At 38.3% G+C, this 23056-nt stretch overlaps 1 protein-coding gene across 1 annotated transcript in view; it reads left to right on the plus strand.

Moving 5' to 3' along the window:
• Positions 1-23056, plus strand: part of KCNJ3 (potassium inwardly rectifying channel subfamily J member 3) — a 142839-nt gene that overhangs the window by 10768 nt on the left and 109015 nt on the right. Inside the window, exon 2 of the mRNA XM_008138678.3 lies at positions 282-498. Coding sequence (XP_008136900.2) covers positions 282-498 — 217 coding nt within the window. The remainder of the gene's footprint in view (positions 1-281; positions 499-23056) is intronic.

Raw genomic sequence — 23056 nt, forward strand, 5'->3', positions numbered from 1 at the left:
TCCTAACAGCCATTGTTGGACCAGGCATTTCTCCAAAGCTCACGAGTTAGGGAATGGTAATTATAGTAAGTCGTGTATTATAAATAATGCATGGATGTCCCGCATGAGCTATGTGGGATTTCGGCCCATTTGCCAGAACATAGCTGCATAAAGACTTGTTTGGAGTTTGTTGCTGATGATTGATAGTGCAGAGTGTTGCCAATGATGTAAATTACTGTTAGGCTGCCTTGAAATTTCAGTGCAAGTGGTGATTTCTTCTCTTTTTCTGTGTGCTTGTCTAGTCTCGGCAGACACCTGAGGGTGAGTTCCTTCCCCTTGATCAACTTGAACTGGATGTAGGTTTTAGTACAGGGGCAGATCAACTTTTTCTTGTTTCCCCCCTCACGATTTGCCACGTGATCGATGCCAAAAGCCCCTTTTATGACCTATCCCAGCGAAGCATGCAAACTGAACAGTTCGAGATTGTCGTCATCCTAGAAGGCATTGTGGAAACAACTGGTGAGTAAAAACATAGATATGCCATCACGTTTCTTTATTTCATTATGACATTATGTTATATGCACAATACTTGTCATGCATTGGGTTAAATTTCTCAGCTCACAATGATGAGAATGATGACTTGCCTCTTATTTCTTTGTAATATTAAATTGATACTTTTAATGTGAAGATTTGCTGTGGCGATGGTTGCAGATGTAATATAAACTCAGGAATACTCACTGCGAAAAAAACACACAAAAACGCAACTGAGATGACTCCTTAGAAATGATTATGATGTTCTGTTTTTATTACAGTCTTGGATTTTCTATAATCATAATTTTTCTTTAAAGACTTAAGGTTAAAGTAAATTCTGCATAATTAGGGAACAGCCTGGACTCAGCATGCACATTCTTGCCGTGGGGACGGTGATTCAGGGTGTCACTGATAGAGCTTTGATATGCTGCTATGTGCAACCTCAATGGAAAATTCCTGTGTGTGTGCGTATGTGTCCGTGTGCGTGTGCGTGTGTGCATGGCCACATGTGCTAAAGCAGCACTTTAATTTCAAAATGGATCAGTAGATTTCCCCAGATGAACCTTGACCCCCCAAAAATTAAAGCGTTTTTTTTCTTTCTTCTGTTTCTGCTTTGGGATAAGCTACATACTGTGTGTTATTTGTTAAGACGCAATGTAGCATTGGTATACCACAATTTTCTATTCTCTAAGGAGAGTAAAATTGTCAAAAGGAATGAAACAATAATTAGAGGACTTTGTTCAGGGCCTGAGCATTGCCTAGTTGGTTTGGAACCTGAAAGATGTCTGAGATGAATAATATACTATCCACGTAATTGTATAAATATATGTATGTATATATATATGTGTGTGTATCCCAGTTGAGTTGTACCCTTTCTACAAGTAATGAGAAAGAAAGATATATTTTAGCTCTCAATATTTTAACCAATATTATTTTAACAATCTTAAAGTGCTAATTATTATGTAAAAACCATAGTACTATAGAAAATACCATTGGCAGTAACATGGAAACATTCAAACTTCAAAGCCAGGTGGGAAACTACATAATCAAATATCTCTCCCCTTTGTAGAAAGCTTTGTCCAAGGAGCAGGTGAAGAAGGCATTGTAATTTTCTACACCTGTCACATAACACCTCTTTGAAATTTGGGCAATATACGTAATCTCTATAAGCTTTTCTTTCTCTTTAAAGCATGAATCATATAATAACCACCTTGAAGCTGCTTGTCATTTTCTAGCATTCTATTATAGTAATTCAGTTTAAACATTAAGATTTTTAAGAATAGTGAGTAAACATTGAACTCATCAATCTATACTGGAAATTTGATTTCTGTAGAATATTTTATGGATTAAGCCCTCTATTTAGTTTTTTAACTTAATATTTAAATGATACCATAGTGTATTTCTAAAATGCCGTATATTGATAAAGAATACAATCAATTTACAAAGGCTTTTAGTTTAAAAATTTTTTTATATATAAATTTCAATTTTTAGGCATCTTATTTATTGAAGTAGTCATATATTGTTAGAACTTAAACAGCAGATGTTGCAATTTTTGTTGTTGTATTTCTTATAGTTTATCCTTCTATCTTTGACACCCTGCTTATAACTTACCAATTGTTTTTTATTATTCTAGTCACTGACATGTGAGAAGTTTCTGTTTCACTTGACAGCCTTAGAAGCCTTTCGTTAGTTCCATCCACTAACCTATCTACCCATTCTTTTTTCCTGTTTATTGCTAGTTTGTGTTTCTTTCTTAAGAAGGACATTTCCCTTCAAAATCACAGTGACATTTTAAAATGGAGGAAATTTAACAATACCATTACTACCATTTAGTTCTTAGAGCAAGGTCAAATATCATTAGTTGTCCTAGTAATTTCTATACAAACTGTTCCCCCCCTGTTTCAACATCAATTTAAGGATTGCTTGTCGTCTTACTCCCGAGATGGAATCATTCTTCAACCTAACTTTGTGTTCTTGACCTTGACATACTCAAAAGTACAGGTCAGGTATTTTGTAGCATGTCTTCCAAATGGGATTTGTCTGAGGTTTCCTTATTAATTAATTCTTTCAATTTTTGACTTCTACATGGACATCTTAAGGGAATTTTGAAGCAGGATGTTTTTTAAGTTTACTTATGTATTCCTTATGTAGCTTACGTGTCTTCATATTTCAAAGGGCCATGATTAATATATAATGTCTTACATAAGGTCATTAGAAGTTTTGTAATACTCAGTTATTTGTTAGGACTGTAGGTTTTATTTTAACATTTCCTCCCACCTCCCTTTTATTTATTTAAAAAAATATTTTTTATTGATTTCAGAGAGGAAGGGAGAGGGAGAGAGAGATAGGAACATCAATGATGAGAATCATTGATTGGTTGCTTCCTACGTGCCCCCCACTAGGAATTGAGTTGCAACCTGGGCATATGCCCTGACCAGGAATCTAACTGTGATCTCATGGTTCACAGGTCAATGCTTAACCACAGAGCCATATCAGCTGGGCCCTCCCACCTCCCTTTTAAAACAAAACAACAACAAACCAATGAACTGACAGAGAATGCTTTTCACAGAAAATATGAAAAGTTAATGGAGACTGAGTTTCTTAATTAGATATTGCCTTTTATGAAGAAGAGATTAAAATCTGCTTCCTCTTAACCTCTTAATTAAGCCTGCTTTCTAGATCTAATATAGCAAGACAAACAGCATAAATATTACTCACAATTTATAGAAATTATATCATGGAAAATTTATCTGACATTTCATTTGTGTATTTGCTCTAATTAAATCCCACACTGTTTCAAACTCTGTTAAATATGTCTATATTTTCAGACTTCCCTGAGCCTTAATAAAAATAGCATAAACATTTTTATGTCTATTTGATTATTTATTATCTTACTAAAATTTATGTAGATTCATTTTTAAGGATGTTTCCTCCTCTAACCTTTCATTCTCAATATTTTACTTTCTCCTAATATTTATTGCTTAGAATATGACAGATGAAATCTTTCGGGATATTCTGAGATAGCAGTAATACCCTTTTTACCCTTTTTGTTTTTTGTAACAGCCTGTGAATAAACACTCGATGTATCTTTCCATCATACTTAGCATGAAAATACTAAGGTTTTAAAAAATAATGTCTTCATCCATTAGACAAGTACTTGGGTGTATTCTGTGTGCTCAGAAGTATTTGAAATGCTGGCGATACAGTGGTGACCAAGACAGGCAGAATCCATTTCCTCATGGAGGTTCTATTTTAAATGGAGGCACAAAACAACAAAAAAGCAAGATGATATAGATAAAAGGTCTTAATAATAAAAGACAAAACAAAACAAGGTTATGGGGAAAAGAGTACATCACAGGCTACTTCAGATTGACAAGGAAAGTCTTCCCAAGGAGGGGACACCTCGGAGGAGACCTGATTGTCCAGAAAGATCTGGAGGGAGAGCTTGGCAGGCGTGGTGAAGGCTGGCACCAGGGCTCTGAGCTGGGAGTCAGCTTGACTGATTCCAGGAACTGAAAGAAGGTGGAGGTGGTTGGAGCAGATGAGCAATGTGAAGAGTGGCAAGAGGGGAAGTCAGAGGGGCGGAGGGGCCGCCTCTTCACTAGATGATTGCATTGCACCGACAGGAAGTGGGAAGATTTGATTAAAAAGCAAAGCCTATATTTATACGAAAGCAATAATTTAGTAATCTTAAACTGTATATAATAAAAAAAAAACCATAGGAACACTTTTTTTCATTGAGTATATTTAAAAGTGAGTGACCCTAATGTGTTGGAAATGAATGCAGTTTAGATTTCCACTTTTTATTGTATTGATGCTAACACCCGCCTCATCCCCACTTTCCCCCAACACACACACACACACACACACACACACACACACACACACACACACACTCTCACTTCACAGCAGTCCTCTGACAAGAATCTGCTTATCTCATTTAGTTTCTGCTTCTTCCTGCTCCTGTAGTCTCAGCAGGGGTGGTTGGAGTGGAGGGATGGGAGATGAGAAATTAGAAAATTAGAAGCTTTCTAATTTCCTTGAAAGTTTCAACTTTCAGCTTGGGACTCAAAATAATTACTGTCCCGCCTTCCTTGGATCAGATGCACCCATTGTTGCCCTCCTTGCTTCAAATGAGGTGGATTTTCACTCCCAACAAGGAACACAAGATTTGCCTCTTCCTTAATAACCTTTACCTCACCCAACACATTCCTGAGAACAGGTTACCTCTAACTCCTGCTCCCTTTGCTGCTTCTCCCAGGAGAGAGAGCACTGCTAGAGGCAAACAGCATTACAGATTTGGCTCATTAGAACTGGATGCTTTCAAACTTCAATCTGCTCTCTGCTGCTATTTGGCAGTCTGTTTAATTGTCTTTTCTGTACTCCCAGGCTCTCTCCCCATGGGAGCTATTTTAGACCTTGTCTCTCTTCCCGTGCCCCCAGTCCCAGCTGTCCTATCCCTTCCTTGGCATATCATCTCTCCACCTAGTCTATCAAAAATGTAACACTTCAACTCTTATATATTTCTTACTCTCATTAATCCTTTTCTTCGTAGTTTTTTTTTTTCTTTCCTAGTGTTTGTGGGGGAAAGCATCTTTATTCTCTAAAACCATCTCCTTTGTAACTACTTGTGCTGTGACTCAAGCTCCAAAACTTACCAATGCATACCTAATACTTAAAATCCCATCCACTCTATTTGCTTTCAGACATTTCCGTGTTTTGTTTTTTGTATGAAAAAATACAAAATTTCATTGTTTGTCACTTTATTCTCAAGGTTGCTCCTGGGATTCAGAGACACCACATTATCCCTCACTCTTTATAGTTTCCAATTGTTCCTTATATACCGTATCACTGCCCCTTCCTAATCCTCCTCTCTGGCGTTTCCTGCATCTGCTCTTGTCTCCTTTTCCTTAGTATCTAGATACTTGCCTTTTTCTTTTTAAAAATATTTTTGTTTGATTTCAGAGAGAAGAAGGGAGAGGGAGAGAGAGATAGAAATATCAATGATGAGAGAGAATCATAGATGGGCTGCTTCCTGCACGCCTCTCCTCCAGCCCCCAATGGGGATTGAGCCCGCAACCCTGGGTATGTGCCCTGACCCAGATTCAAACCATGACCTTCTGGTTCATGGGTCAGTGCTCAACCACTGAGCCACACTGGCTGGGTGCCTTTTTCTTTTTTAAATGAATTCTCAAAGCACTCACAAAGTCACCGTTCCTGTGGAACCTCCTACCAGCTATGGTCTTATAGTTGCTATTCATTTTCAGGGCATTTTAATTCAGAGTCAATTTGTCCAAATGCCAATTCATCATTTAACCTTCAAATTACACCCTCATTTGGAAAGTTTGTCTCTATTAGAGACTGCAGTTTTATCCCAAACTTCTCCCCCACCATTTCCAATTAGTCTGTTCATTCCACAAATACATACGAAGCACCTATTACAGGATACACACTGTTCTCGACCAGAGGGGACACATTAGTTAACAAAGCAAAATTCCTGCCCTTGTGGGTACATATATTCTTTTTTTTCTCATTTTTTAAAATTAAATTTATTAGGGTAACATTGAGTAACATTGTATTATTTTCAGAAGAATAAGATTATGTAATTTGACATCCGTGTCCTCTTTTTCATGCTACCCAACTGAAGTCTAGTTTCCTCCAGTTACCATATACTTGACCCCCTTTTACCCACTTCACCCTGCCTCTACCTTGTTTCCTCTCTGGGTGCATATATCCCTTATGGAGGAAGCAGACAACAGAACGAGGTAGTGCTTCATCTAGAATGTGAGAAAGTGATGCGTGCTGTGGGAAAAAATAAGGAAAGTCAAGAGAGAAACTGGGAGTGTAGGGAGATCAGGGTAGGCCGCAGTGAGAAGGGAACATTTGAACTCAAACACAGTAAAGAAAATACCTAGGAAAAGGGCATTCTAGGAAGAAAGATCAGTAAATGCTCCAAAGGAACCAGGTACTTGGCTTTCCTTTCTCTTAGTTCCCAAAGACTCTCAATTCACCTCTTCCTCTTTAAGCCCACAGCATGTACCTCTAAATCACAGCAGTTGTCTCAGGAATGGATCCCCATCGCTAGGATCTCTGCTTACATGCAGATTGTGCAGTACTGCTCAGTAAATTTTTCTACAACACTACTTACTTTCATGATATACCTGTGTTCAAAAATCCCTAGTGACTGCCATATCCGAATGCTTTTATTTATTCCTGAGAAAATTAGGCTGCTCTTCCTCATGTAATGTCTGTCCATACACTGATCTCATTCTTGGTTCCTGTGTCCGTAATAATACCATTTTCACTGCCTAGGAAAGCACTTCTGTCTTCTGTCACACGGCATAACAGCTGCTATATTAGTTCATTCTTCCCTGAGAATATTAGTCCAAGTATTTTTCTTTAAAACATGCTTTAAAAAACTATTTTTATAATGAAAGGGCTATTAAATACATGCCCATAATGGGAAAAATAGAAATATGCAAAATAAAAACTTGACGATTTCAACTACTATTAAGATATTTGGTCATTAACCTTTGGACATCTGCATTCAAATATATTGTTATTATGCCACATGTGCTGTTTTATAACTTGCTTTATTGTATAATATATTGTTAACACCTTTCATGTCAAATTGTTATTCTACACCATTAGTTTTAATGTCTTTATTGTGTGCTAATCTAGGTCTTTATTGTATGCTAATACAGGTTTATACCTTAATTCTCATCACCTATCTCCTAGTCTGAGATTATTAGTCATTTCCTTTTTTAATAATGTAAATAGTATGATAGATTTGATATATATGCCTCCTTTACAAATTTACTATTTTAGATAAATGTCTAGAGATGGAATTCCTGGGTACAGGGCATGAGAAGCTGTTGGTTTTTAATATATATTTCAGAGTTACTAACTAGGAAGTTGTACCAATTTACAATTATATATGAAATTGCCCATTTCCTCATACCCTTATAATTATTTTTATTGTGGCCAATTTGACATATTTTTTTTGCTTTTCAATTATTAGTGAGATTGAAATTATTGTATCTATCATCTATGGGCTTTATTTCATAAATTATTAGTTAATATTGCTTATTTTGCTTGCAATTATTTGTATGCATAAATTGCTTGTATAATTACACACTGTTGTGATAAACCATGTTCCTGGTAGTCTGTATACTTTATCAAAATATTTTCTTTATGAAGATATACATGTGTAATTTTATCACATTATTTTGTGTGTGCTTTATGATAGCTTCAGATAAACTTGAAATTTCCAGGATTGATTGGGGACTTAGTTTCATGGCTTTTTTAAAATATGTTATAGAATTCAGAAAGTGATTGATCTCAGTAAATGCTTCTGATGTTTGTTTTATTTTTTATTGATTTTAATAGAGTTGTTCTCTATTTTATGTTTGCTTTCAAAGTCACCAGTTGTTTCTTATAGGAATTAAATCAATAAATGCTTGCTGATTATCTGTTATATTAGTTGTGAGATAATACAGAGATGATAAAGGAGGAAGTCTAGAGTCAAGAGGGAGACAAAAGTTGAACTAAAATGAGTATTAGCAATATGTACTCAAAAAGACATACGTCAGTCTACCATCGGGGTCTAAAACAATGGTACCTGGTGGATTTGCTTTTTGTTTTTTATTTAAGCTTTAGTGTTGAGAGTATGACAGATATCCCCCATTATCCCTGCATTGCCCCCTGCACCTGCCCTGCCTTAGGCCTTCACCAGCCTATTGTCTGGTCCATAGGAATGCATAAATGCATATAAGATCTTTGGTTAATCTTTTCCTGCACCCCCTTCCCCTTCCCTGTGAGATTCATCAGTCTGTTCCATGTTTCCATGCCTCTGATTCTATTTTATTCATCAGTTTATTTTGTTCATTAGATTTCTTGTTCATTTAATTTGATTTTTAGATTGTTGATAGATATGTATTTATTGCCATTTTATCCTTCGTATTTTTTTTTTATCATCCTTCTTGTTCTTCTTCTTAAAGAATACCCTTCAACATTTCATGTAATACTGAAATGTGGTGATGAACTCCTGTAGCTTTTTGTGGTGATGAACTCCTGTAGCTTTTTCTTGTCTGTGAAGCTCTTTATCTGATCTTCAATTCTAAATGATATCTTTGCTGCATAAAGTGATTTTGGTTGTAGGTCCTAGCTATTTATCATTTTGAATATTTCCTGCTACTCCCTTCTGGCCTGCAAAGTTTCTTTTGGGACATCAGCTGACAGTTGTAAGGGTACTCCTTTGTAAGTAACTGCTTTTCTCTCTTTTTAAAAAAATATATATATTTTATTGATTTTTTACAGAGGAGAAGGCAGAGGGATAGAGAGTTAGAAACATCAATGAGAGAGAAACATCAATCAGCTGCCTCCTGCACACCTCCTACTGGGGATGTGCCTGCAACCAAGGTACATGCCCTTGACCAGAATGGAATCGAACCTGGGACCTTTCAGTCCGCAGGCCGACGCTCTATCCACTAAGCCAAACTGGTTAGGGCATGCTTTTCTCTTGCTGCTTTTAAGAATCTCTCTTTTTCTTTAACCTTTGGAATTTTAATTATGATGTGTCTTTGTGTGTGAGCCTCTTTGGGTTTCTCTTGTTTGGCACTCTGCTTTCCTGGACTTGTAAGTCTATTTCTTTTTGTTTTTATTTCTGTCATTATTTCTTCAAATAGGTTTTCAATATATTGCTCTCTCTCTTCTCCTCCGGAACCCCCATAAATGTGAATGTAGGTATACTTGAAGTTGTCCCAAAAGCTCCTTACACTATCATCACATTTTTGGATTCCTTTTTCTTTTTGCTCTTTTGATGGGGTGTTTTCTGCTTCCTCATATTCCAAATTGTTTATTTGATTCTTGAATCCCTGTAAATTATTCTTTATTTTAGTTAGTGTATGCTTAACTTCTGGTCCCTTTTCATGTCTTTGACATTCTCACTAAGATCCTTGAAAGTCTCTTTAAGTCTCTTGAAGCTCTCATTAATTCCCTTGAAGCTCTCATTAAGATCCTTGAGTAACCTTATGACCATTGTTTTGAATTCTATATCCAGTAGGGTGCTTGCTTCCATTTCTTTCATTTGTGACATGTTCTTTGTCTCCACATTTTGGCTGCTTCCCTGTGTTTGTTTCTATGTATTAGGTAGAGCTATTATATCTTCTGGAATTGGTAGAGTGGACTTGTGTATTAGGTGTCCTGTAGGGCCCAGTGGCTCAGCTTCCCCACTATCCTCAGCTGGGCACTCTAGGTGTGCCTCTCTGTGTGGGCTGTGTGCACAGTCTTGTTGTAGTTGAGCCTTATTGCTGTTGGTGTCCAGGCTAATTGGCTGTGAGGAACAGCTGAGTCTAGAATGGAAGAGCTGCTGTGCAGGAGACAACCCTATGGAGCAGGACTTGTTTCAATGGGGCTTTGGTGCTTACTGAGTCTGTCTCCTGAGTGTGTTGCTTGTGGATGTGTAGATTTGTAATCTGGTTTGGTTTGAAGCTGTCTATTGGGTTCATGCATGGCTCTGGGACCTCTAGGGAGTTGCAAAGTCAGCCACTGCCTGGGGCCACCCAGCAGGAGCTGCAAAGAACTCTGTAGATGGCTGCTACTTGTATTGGGCTAGGAAGTGCCAAGGTGAGGCCCATATGTGAACCAAGACGGGCTGGTGCTGATGCCGGGTCTTGGGCCTTTTATTGATAGGTTTGATGCTAGCTGCTGCTCATTTGAGAGATTTTAGCAAAGTCTGAAGCCTGAGCCAGGACAGGCCATTCATATGGAAAAGCTGCTGCAAACAGCTTGGGTGGGGGTGCAAATTGGATGGGCCTGGGTCTCAGGGAATCACCAGGGTGGAGCAAACAGTGTGGGCCATGCTGATGGAAACTCAGATTTGACTGCCAGTCAGCTCTGTGACAGGGACATTCTAGCACAGGAATAATGACCCCTGGGAGTACGCTTGTCTGGGAGAAAGCCGTCCCCGTGTTCCTGCCTCAATGTCAAGCAGTCCAGTTCCTCCCTGTATGTCCCTGGATTAACCCAAAACCACTGCCCACAGAGGAAGCAGGACCATGTAAGTTTGTCAGGCCCTTTAAGAGTAATATCTGGGACTCCAGCAGCTTCCATGTCACTCAGCCACAATCCCCTCTGGTTTTTATAGCCCAAAGTTATGGGGACTTCTCTTCCCAGCCCTGGACCCCTGGCCTAGGGATCTGGTGTGGGGCTGGGGCCCCCTGCTTCTCACAGAAGGCCTTAGAGATATTCCTCCCAATTAAATAAATGCCACATGTGGGTGTTGGATCAGCCCGTTCCATGCTTCCGCCCCTCCTACCAGTCTTAATGTGCTTTCTTCATTACTTCTCTAGTTGTACAACTTCCATTCAGCCAGATTTCAGGAGGTTCTGAATGATGGTCGTTCTGTATTTTAGTTGTAACTTTAATGTGGTTGTGGTAGACGGTGAGTACTGGCGGTTACCTACACTGCCATCTTGGTTTCCCTCTAAATTTGTTCTTAAGGAGTGTGAGAAGGCCACCTTAAAGGACATGACAGGAGCTGAGACAGGAAGGTGAAGCAGAAGCTCATCAGCAGGGGGAGGGGAGCTGGGCATTCTGGCCAGAGAAACAGTAAGTGAGAATTCATTTTGTTAGAGGAATCACATGATTTGGTACAGTCAGAGCATAGAAGAGGTGGAGTGGAGGTGGCTGGAGATGAGCCTATCCCTGAATCATAATTATACCTAATTCTTCAAACAATAATACCCTTGAATGATTTTAAGCAGGAGAATGCCATGATCAAATTTGTTTGATAGAAAGATCCCTCTGGCTGCAGGTGGAGGATGGATTGAGTGGGGCTGAGACCGGAGACAGACCAGTTATTAGGCTGTTACAATAGGCCAGACCAGAGGTAATTGGGTCCTGCATGGAATTGTCTGGCTCAGGCAACTATGTGATTTTTGAAAATAATGAAAAAAGCCTCTAGTTCAAAGCTGTTACTTATGATTAACCAGGGATAGGAAAAAGGGCCACAGGAACCTTCCCACTGAGGTTCCACAGACTATTTAAAAGAAGCCAAGACACCCAAAAATCAAAAGATAAATTGAGAAAAATAAATAAAACAGCACAAAAAAAGCTATTGACTCTTCTTATTAATGAAAAACACTTTCAAATTTTCTAATGAATAAAGCACAGAGGATAAGCTCAACTTGTGAATAATTGCGATGTGCTAATAATTTTCCTCCTGAATGATTCTACAGTATTTAGCTTTATTAACTGTAATGAATCATTACTCCTTAGTGATCTGTCAGAAGGTAGTGATCAGCAAACCCCCTAGTGTTATTGAAAATGAGGTAGCACTCTCCTGACCATTGGAAATGTTATTCACCCCTCCTCATTGCACTTCTGAGTCATTAGCCTGTGAGCTCTTCATACTTGTGGTAGCCAGGCCCTAAATCAGGGGCATCAATGGGTTGTGTCTCTGGTTGCTTTGTTTTTGCCCAGATTGATGTTACTTTTTAAAGTAATTGCTGCTGTTTCGGAAGACATTCCACCGTATCAAAGTTCATGGCATATGGATATGTATATATTAGAAATCTCGAAGTACCTTCCTCCCAGTACTTTTTATTATTATACATTGATTAAATATTTATTGCTTCCTAATTATGATACTTTTCTCTTTTAGAGATCCTTTTCAATAACTCTTTGAGTCAAAAGAAAACTAAAATTTTTTTGGGGGGGTATATTGATACTTTTTAATCTAAGGCAACTTTTTATGACCAATCTATAATAATAAAAGGGTAATATGCTAATGAGACCAAACGTCTTTACGGGTGTCATTCTGAACATCCTTCCGGATGAAGCCAGGGCCGAAGTGAAGCCTGGGTCCCTGGTGCCAGAGGGAAGCTGGTACTGGCAGCCAAGGGAAGGAAGGCTTACTCTTGCATGAATTTTCATGCATTGGGCCTCTAGTTCATAAATAAAATACTACCCTACCATTCTCTTTTAATAGGTCATTATAGAAACTTTCAATGGATTTTTAAAATTAATGCCTAAATATGGAGGCAAGAAATAGGGTGGCCAACCACCTTGGTTGCCCTGGGACTAAAAGGTTTTCTGGGCCAGGGGGCTTTCAGTGCTAAAATCAAACTGGGATGGTTGGTCAGTTAAACCTTCCTACAGCCCAGTTTCAGTTTATTTGAGAAATTTGAATTATTAATAGTGGAACAGATCCTTTCAAACTCATGATGGGTGTTACTAATTCTCTTACTCTGTTTTTGTCAACATTGTCTCAAAAAATACACAAAAAGAATATTTTCACTTACGTTTTTTTCTCTATAATTTTATTGCTGTCTTTTGTAGAATATTTAATTAATGAAACATGGAGTTTGGGGTGCAGACTTCTTCTCCTGGTTCTTGTCCGATGAAGTTGGAGAATAAATTTGTGGCTAACAGATTTCTTTAATAAAAATGTAGAAGTTTATTGAAAGCATATACAAACTCGATCTGGTCAGGGGTATCCCCAAAGGAGATACCCCTTAGAGTGGGGCCCCCAAATGGGAAAAGCCTGCTCTTTCTCTAATGGAAAAAAATAAAATATCTATAATCTGCTGAGTTTCTTTGTCTCTGGGTTTATAAAGGCTGTAGCTCCTTGTCTGAACATGATCTTTTCTAATTGGACCCTTTCCTTAATTTGGGACCCTCCTGCTTTCCTCATTGGTCACTCTGCTACATAGTATTAGTTTCAAAGCTCAAAGCCCACGTGGTGCCCATCACTCTCTCTCGCCCTTATCTTGCTGGTTGGAGTTGCTTTTGATCTCCCCTATGGCTCTCTCTCAGGTGTCCTGGTGAGGATGTTTTATTACCCCTCTGGCTCTTCCAGCTGCTCAGGTCAGGGGTGCTTTAATTGCTCAGGCCAGAGATACCTCTGTCCTCGGTTTATGGCTATTTTATTTGCTCAGGCCAGAAATATCTCCTGGACCCCTACTTCCTGTGTGCCTAATTAAGTTAGCTAGCTAACCCTTATCATTAATACCATCCTTAGCATCTTAGGATGGAAGTTCCTCCTTTTTTTTGAGTAGGAGGTTGGATGGGTAAATTACTGTGAGTGAGGTGGGTTGGACAGTATTGACACTGTATTTGTCACAATCTTGCCTACGGCTGATATGAATAAAAGATGTCAGCAAACCTTATGAATAACCTAGTTAATTTTTAAATGTAGGCATAGGGGAATTGTAATTGGGGGAAAACAGTTTTGGTGAAGATGTGGCATAGTTCAATGACAAGGAACTTCACATTTTAGACATTAACTAACGCATTTTCAGAGATTTTCAAGGTGACATCCTGGGATGACCTACACTAAGACCCCATAGGATGCTTATTAAAAATCTGTCTTCTGGATCCTTGCTTAGACTTACATTGTTAAAATATCTGGTGCTTGTGGCCCAGGAAATTTGAATTTTTAGAAAGTACCCAGGAGATTCTTATTAAGAAAGTAAAGTTCGATAACTTTATTGAATTAACTACTCAACTGCAATATTTTGGCCTAGTCTATCACACTGACAATTTGATAAAAATGAAAGGCAGCATAGTTCTTTAAATTTCTGAAGTCTTCGGAGATGAAGCTTTATCTCACTTCAGACTGTGTAGCCAAATGCAAATGAAGGTGGGTAGAAAAGGGTGAAAATCAGGAGTATGAATTAAAATGCATTGCTATTCATCATTATAACTAAGAACAAGATGTTACAGCTATTGTGGAACACTGTGTGAAGATGTAATAGAAATGCCAAACAAGGATGTTAGTGCCATTCATTGATGGAGAGAATTCTGATCACTGAAATTGCTGCACTATTACAGAATACTGTGTGTGGTTATTTACTGTTTCATAGGAGGGGATGTCATTATGCTTACTGAAAAGTTTCAAAGGACAATTTTCATAATTTTACAGTAAGGCTGACACTGGCTACTAGACAATATAGCTAAACTATTTGAGGGCTTTTCTTTTTCGAGGTTATATTTTGTGGAGATTGCAGAGATGAAAAAGAAATATGCTTTTAACGTAGGAAATGATAAGATTTGAGATCCAAACAGAGTGAGTTTATCTTGACAAATAAAGATTCTAGGCCCAATTTAACAGTGCTTGCTTTGATTAATTATTACATCGTTCCTTCTATGCCTTAGGCTCTGTCTGAAGAAGAGCTAGGATCATTAACCCATTCAGCTCACAGAGGAGTGCTTAGAGCTGAAATTCAAGTGGGAAATCATTGCTGCTGTTGTTATTGTTGCTTTTGAAAATAAATGTCGAATGAGATCAATAAGAATTAATTTTATAAACTGTGGCATTTTAATATTTACTAATGATGGTGATGGAGAGTCACAGCATGAGGAGATCTTGTCTTGGGGCATGGGGGGAGAAAACAATCAGTTCCTTGTCCAAGGATGCCTTAACCTTGGAGCATCACCCTGTGGTAATTATACACGGGGTGCACTTGCTGAACCGCTTGTGCCAAAAATATCCTCATAAGCCTGAGGGTAACTCTAGTTATGATCTATCCCTGCTGCCACCTTCAGAGAAGAACAATGTCTAGACCAGGTGAGCGGGATGATTAGATCTTCAAGGCTTGTGGAGAAAGGGTTTCTTAGTTTCCCTGAAATTACTGTCAAGCAATTTCCCCCTGTGTCTCTAAGTTAATTTGTAATATGATTTAAGCCCTTTATTTTGCCTAATTTTATTTTTATTTCAGACTTTTTTTTTGGTTATTTGAATTAGAAAACGTTCTGCCATTAGTTTTTAGGGACATCCCAGGTAGTATCTAGTGTGTGCTTTACCTCCACATTTAGACACAGACAAACTCTGGTCCTTTGCAGGAATCGCTTTCTTCCAAATGCACATAATATGAGGGGAGGAGTTTGAAGGGAACTGTGCCTGGGGCCTTGGTGACTAGAGAAGGCTTGGACCTGCTGCACTGAATGCATGTCTGTTTGTGGATGAGGTATCAGCACTTTCCGAAGTACTTTCTCTGTGCGAAGGGTTTACTTTCTGACTCATGCTCCTGATTCAGCAGTTTCCCCGAAATGGCTCCAATCCTCCCGTATTTGGCAGCACCACTTAGAGAATGTGGAGAGAAAATGATAGTCTCTTTATATGTGTGTATTTATTCAGATTAGCATTATCAGTTCCAAAAATGTTTTAACATGTGTTATCTGTTTCTTTCTGGTTTTGCTTTGCTCTGCAGTTTCTCCCAGTGGCCTTTTCTCAAGTGTGCTTCATTACCATCCATTTTAATTTTTATACATTAAGTGGAAAATGTCGAGGTTTACTAAACTTATATGGCTATTCTCTTCATTTAGTTATGATTTCAATGTTTTATAAACTGTAAATTGTAGAATGGTTGTGCCTCACAGTCATTCTTTATAAAGAAGTTAAGTGTCTTAAGTTTTTGAGGCGAAGGTTGAAGACACTTTTTGATCATGAACTTTTTATGTCTATCCGATGTTTTTAATTCAGTTATTGAATATTGTCGAAAAGCTGAATTAAGCTTGTCTCTAAAATGTGTCTGAATTGTCAGTAAAGGAAGGGACCTGACCTTTATGGAGTGCCTTCCTATGTTTCAGGTTCAACTAGACCAGCAGTACAGATACCAGTTAAAATATCTGATATTATTGAAGCTGTCATTTAATTATGATATGATATCTTCCCTTGCTTGCAAATGCTTGATACAATCTAATATGCTAATTTCACCTTTAAGGGAGCATCAATAAGAAGCAACTTTATTTTCTTTGTAGTAGAAGCCATAATATTATCAGAACCAGAAAAAGTTGATAGAAAGAAAAAAAAGGCACATTTATGATTTTTGAATCTTAGTTGTGACCTAATTCAATAATAGAATTGGAATGATAGAATTATAAATACACTTTAGTGATAATCTAATCAAAATGTCTATTTGCTGGAAATGGAAACTATGATTCTGTGAGATAAAACAACTTGCCCATTTTTTTTTCAAAACCAGTTGGCAAAACAGTCTGGAATATGTTTGTGTGCTTTGAGTGTTATTCTGGCATTCTTCTTATTACCAACAATGTTTCATTTACTTAACTGCATTTCTTGCTTACCTACTACAACACAATTTATGATCACGGAGACTGTATTTTGTTAAGAAATGTCAGTGATCTTCTTTTCTCTCTGTTACTTGGCGCTAAGTTTTAGATCAGATCATCTAGTTGCCTAGCTCAGCAGAGGGGAAGGTCAGTCAAGAGATTAATGCCTTATAGACTGTATCTTGAACAACTTCAACCTTTTGCACTCGGATGTCAAGATTAAAATTACTCTTTGAATGTATGAATAATTTGAAATATAAAAAAATCCAAATAAATAAGTTGGTATGAAAAGAAACTCCAGTTTTTTATTCTACTGCCGCGCTTTGTAAAATCTGGGGTATTTAAAAAATTAAATCCCGAGTAGAATAAAGGAATCGAAAAAAAAGCAAGCGAGTGCAAAGTGTTATAAGTTTTTTTTCTGAGCAAATACAATAAGAGTGGTGCGTATTGATATGTTCATATTTTCAATGACTATGAATTAAGCAACTTTAGATACAAAGCACTACTCCGGGCACTGGGTACACAACGGTCAATAAGAAACTCAGTGGTTCTCAGCCAGCAAAACCCATAATCCAATGAGAGAGAAAAACACTTACACAAGCAGTGATGAGTGGTGTAAATTAGGATGCGTGCCAGGAGATGGAGGGAAGTGTGAAGGCCACAATCTAGGCTCAGGAAGGTAAGTGGGAGTGAGCCAGGCAAAGAGAAATGCAAAGAGTATCATTGAAACAGTGTACAAAGTTAGAAGGCCGGAAGTGCAGGAGAAAGAGAAAACTTGCTATCTTTAAGGTACTGAATGACACTGAGAGGGTTAGAGGTAGAGTATGTGTGAGGTCACAGGGAAAAGAAGGAGTTGCAGCAGATGGTAGTGGGAGAAGACAGGAAAACGTACAGGTTTTAGTCATGTATGTGTTTGCACTTAATTGTGATGGATAATGGAGGGTCACAGATTTTCAGCATGAAAATGACATGATCACAATTACATTTCTGAATAAAAAGTTACTCTGGCTGACCTTGGGGAAGTGTTAAATGGGGCAAAACTGGAAGTGGGTCAATCAATTCAGGTGCTATAGTAGGAATTTAGATGAGAGGTTGCTAGTGGAAATTTGAAGAATCAGCAACCACTTTTGGCTAGGCTGTTGGAGAAAACTTGTTGAAAACTGGAATTAAAATATGTTTTCATTGATTTGAGAGAAAGAGAGAGAGAGATGGGTTGGCTGCTTCCTGCATGCCCCTACCAGGGGGATGGGCAGGCAACCCAGGTGTGTGCCCTGACCAGGAATCCAACAGGTGACCTTTTGGTGCTTCGGGTGACGCTCAACCAATGGAACCACACTGGCCAGGGCAAAAACTTGAATTAAATAAAATTTGATGTTGCCCTTAATGAAGTTTGAAGCCTGAAGATGAAGGAGAGACATTTAATATTGTAAAAGTGCAGGCTTAGGGGTACAAAAATGGAGGGAATAGATAGAGGAGTTTCTAAATTCTTATTTGGACCAAAGAGTGTGATGTATGAAGTGAAGAAGGCTGGAAAGATATTGGACAGCCTAGGGCAGTGGTCAGCAAACCGCGGCTCACGAGCCACATGTGGCTCTTTGGCCCCTTGAGTGTGGCTCGGTGTTAGAATCACTTCTTCAAAATAGACTCGCCCAGGCCAAAAACCGACTTCTGTGCATGGGCCACGAAGTTTCAATTGCAGTGTACGTGTGCGCCCTCACGTGGTATTTTGTGGAAGAGCCACACTCAAGGGGCCAAAGAGCCACATGTGGCTCGGGAGCCGCGGTTTGCCAACCACTGGCCTAGGGTGCTAAAACTTCAATTATTAGGAAAAAATAAAAATAAAAAATAATAAATAAATAAAAAATCCACAGATCTTTAAGCAGGAGAGTGCTATGTTCTGATTTGTACTTAAGTCTGTGTAAAATAGCAATAGTGTGTATTAATAGTTTGTATTTATCCTTTTGTTGTGTTCTGTGTTCATTTTGTCCCTCCTGGGAAAGGTAACATAGATTAAATGGACGTAACTTAAATTCATTTAGCTTTTGAAACATGCTTTATATCAATGTGATGAGTACATTTAGAAATCAGATGGTATATGCTCAGTGCTTTAGTAAAAATAGTCTGAAATTATTATTTTAATCCAAAATTTGTTGCTAAAATTAATTTTAAAGAGTTATTAAATATTTAGAATATTTGTTTTCAAAACACAATCTTTTAAAGATACAGTGATATGCTTACTGTACAATGTACAATTAAAATAGGAATTTAAAACCTTTCTAGAAGAAATCTGTGAAGGTATTTAAAATCATTCAATTATACATGTGTACTCTATAATGTAAAATTAAGTTCTAGAGAACACTTTTGAATCATGACCCACTTGTCTTTCAGAATTCTTTAAGAAATAAAATTATAATTGAAGAAAAAAATAAAATCTTAAGACATTTGATATGTTAAAATTAGATGACAAATTTTATAGTTATGGAGAGTATGCTATTAATGACACTATCCATTTAATAAGATGCTATGAGTATCTTAATTGCAAAATGTCAATATGTATGTGTCTTCTCATGAGCATACTGAAAGTTGATAAAGAGCTGCTATTTATTTGATTTGTGCAGTTATGAGAATAACTTACTGCAATAAATGCTAAGCATAGATAAATTCTGCCCCACGTTTAGTTAAAATAAATTTCAAACATTTAGGAAAAAAGGAATAGATAAATCAATTATTTAGTTTTTAATGTATTTTTGTTGATTTCAGAGAGGAAGGGAGAGGGAGAGCAAGATATAAACATCAATGATGAGACAGAATCATTGATCAACTGCCTTCTGCACTCGCCACCTGCAACCCGGGCATGTTCCCTGACTGGGAATCCAACTGTAACCTCTTAATTCAACCTCTGAGCCATGCCAGCCCGCTAAATCAATTATTTTTATGGTTCAAGGATTTTCTTTTGATGTGTCTCCAAGGTCAGTCTAAGTTGTTACACATTTCCTGCTTGTGCAGTGGTTCTTACTCTGCACACAAAAGTGAGAATAGGGCATAATCTGTTGAAAAATGCCTTCCCTGACACATTTCATTTTCTGGAACTGTGACAGCAGTTATGTGCCATAGGCATGGCGGGTATTGCCTTTCTGCATTCACTTTGCCATGCCCCAGTATAAAATGGTTTCACTTTGGGAAATGAGGATCTTACATGACTGGGAGAATAAAATCTGATGTTTGGATACAAGAAATTCTGTATTACTGTTACATTATACATGTAAGGTTTTACTTTACCTTATTTATAAATATAGGTAAAAGGTTCCATTTTAATTTTGTTGCACATACACCTTTAATGTAGAGCTGAGACTTGAAGTATTATTTGACGCTAAAGAGTTTTTGATGGCTCATCTGGGCTTTTGATGTTTCCTTTGAGATATTATTCTGCTGCTTAATGGTCCATGTTTTAAAATAATTTCCTTAGCCATTCAAAAATCTTAAAGAAATATAACTTCATTGGTAAAAATCTCAACTACAGCTGTTTTTTTTTTTTTTAAATTAAATCCTTCAAATTGTTACTGGTTTTGATCACATTCTCTCACTGTCATTTACTAGTCAGGTAATAAGTATTTATTAATTGTTTTCCCCCCTCCCTCTCTTCCAAATTCTCTTTTGGAGATTTGTCTTCAGTTACTTTCTACTTTTTATATCTTGCATCCTCTACCAACTGCTTGGGTGTTTTGGGAATATACTTTTCTTTGGAAGTTTTGTTTTTTGGAAAATGGTAATATACCTCCTCCACTTATCTCTCAAAGAATTCAAATAATGTATAAAACATGTGTTGCAGAATAGAAGTCCTGTATAGGAAAACGTCTTCAAACTTGTGTCTTTTATTTTTACCCCCCTTCACCCCCATTCCCGCACCACTTATTTAAAAACATGAACTTCCAAGGTTCTACTTCCAGTGTTTTTTCTTATAGATACTTGACTAACTTTTTGTGTCAAACTTTATTTCACTAGTTCTTGACAATATTCTTAAGATTTTATTAACTATTTGGTGTAATCTACAGAGATCTACCAGTAACTTGAAAATTAAGTTATGGAAAGAGTATAAACTAAATTTATTTAAAAGCTGTATCTTTCAGTGTTTACAGAATTCTGCAGTTCCTTTTATATAGTTTCTCACATTGAAAGTCTGATTATATTGAAAACTTCTAGAGTGCAGAGGTTATACATAGTATGGACTTTTTTATTTTTATTTTTTTATTTTTATTTTTTAAACTTTTTTTTTAATATATTTTATTAATTTTTCACAGAGAGGAAGGGAGAGGGACAGAGAGCCAGAAACATCGATGAGAGAGAGACATCGACCAGCTGCCTCCTGCACACCCTCCACCGGGGGATGTGCCCGCAACCAACGTACATGCCCTTGACCGGAATCGAACCCGGGACCTTCCAGTCCGCAGACCGACGCTCTATCCACTGAGCCAAACCGGCCTCGGCATAGTATGGACTTTTTTAAATGGTGTTTAGAATAGTCTATACCTGCGTGGCTAGCTACTGTGGTAGAAAGAATGCTGAATTAGAATCTAGATCTAACTGGCCATATTATCTTTGCCAACTCAAATGATATTCTTGAGTTAAATTTTCCTATTTACAATATATGAGTAATATTTCTTGTCCTTTTTTTTTAAGGCAAAGAAAAGCTACTTTTTTTGAAATTATTAAATGTCAGAATATGTAAAATACAATGATTTTGATAAATGAAAATTACTTAAGCATTATTTTCTTATGTCATTTTCATCTTGTTGGTATTTCACTTGTGTCATTATCTCTCAATTATGTTTCTTTAACTCTTACGGTTGTATCAAAAGTTTAATAGCATTTTATGTCATTTTGCATATATTTTCAGGAAAGATACATCTGTGGTTCTTCATTGTGACCTCATTTTTTTATGACAGTGTATTTATAGCCAGTAAAACTGCTTGATATTTTATTTTTATTTTTATAGAAATAGCCTAGCGGATTCCTTATATCTACTCTGTTATATACTTACTAGGGGCCCAGTGCACAAATTCGTGCACCTTGTAAGGACCTGTGGGCAGCAAGGCTGCAGTAGGCACAGGGGCGTGTCTCAGCCCATCCTCCACGCCCCCGCCCGGCCCCTCCCACCACAGCACCAGTCCCCTGTCTGCCGGCAGCCGCGCCCCCACTGCAGCCGCTCCATGCATTGACGGCACCGGCCCCGCTGGCACCCACTGACAACGTGGAGCAATTGGGGCGGGCGCCAGCAGCAGGTGTGAGTGGCAGCTGCTGCTCCAATCATGCCTCAGGAGCAGGGGGAGGTGGAGAAGCCCTCAGGGACCATCAGGGCCAGCAGCTGCTGCTTGCATCTGCTGATGGCGCTGAGTGGTGGGGACTGGTGCCAGGCACCGGCAGTGGGTGCAAGTGGTGGCTCCAGCGCTGGCCGCAGGTGCAAGCCCTGGGCAGGACTGCGGCGCATGAGAGCAAAGAATTTTTAGTAACCACCAGGGGCTCTCCTCAATGACAGTGACAGGCACCCTGCCTTGGTCTGGTGCCCTCACTCACCTGCTCCACCATCCTGCCCCCCGGGCAACACTCACTATGTTCCACACATTTCCCCTCAACCCCCCCACCCCCCGGTGGTCAGTGCACATCATAGCCACCAGTTGTTCGGTTGTTAGGTTGTTCAGTTGTTCCGGTTGTTCCACCATTCGGTCTATTTGCGTATTAGCCTTTTATTATATAGGATATTTATGTATTATATACTCTGCTCTAATGCTGGGATAGTCATATAAATGTCTGGACTACTTTGTATTGATGCCAGTTTGGAAGGGGAACATCTGAAGGATCATATGTTCTCAAAACTTTTGTGATGTATAATAACCCACTTCCCTATTAATTTATCACACTTTCTGGAAATTTTTGTGGTTGGTTCCTGAAAGCACTGGAGTAAATCTGTTACCCTTAGTAAAAAGAGTCAGTTTTTGCAGAGTTGACTTGCCTGTAGAAGAATGTGTTGCATGATATTTCAACCTGTCAATTTAAAAACGTGTCTGGTGCCACAGAAAAGTGGGCTGTTGAGTTTAAGAGAGTTAGCACACAGGGTGATTATAGACTTTAGGGTCAGACTTCCTGGTTTTAGAGTCTATAGACCATGTATTATTTGCATGATTCTGGGATAGTCGCCTAACTTTCCTCTGCCTTGGTATCCTCGTATGGAAAATGGAGGTAGAAATTTTACCTATCTCTCTTTTTTTGAGGAGGGGAAATTAAATTAATTATATCAAAATAAGATAGTAGAGTGATCATATTATCTAGTACTTAAGTGCCAACCAGTATATACTACTAACTAGAGGCCTGGTGCATGGATTCGTGCACCGGGGGGGGGGGGAGGGGTCGCTTGGGGAGGAATCCTTCAACCCAGCAGTCTGACATCCTTCTTGCAGTCCGGGACCCCTCGCTC

This window comes from Eptesicus fuscus, chromosome 11, assembly GCF_027574615.1.
Source record: "Eptesicus fuscus isolate TK198812 chromosome 11, DD_ASM_mEF_20220401, whole genome shotgun sequence".
Lineage (NCBI taxonomy): Eukaryota > Metazoa > Chordata > Mammalia > Chiroptera > Vespertilionidae > Eptesicus > Eptesicus fuscus.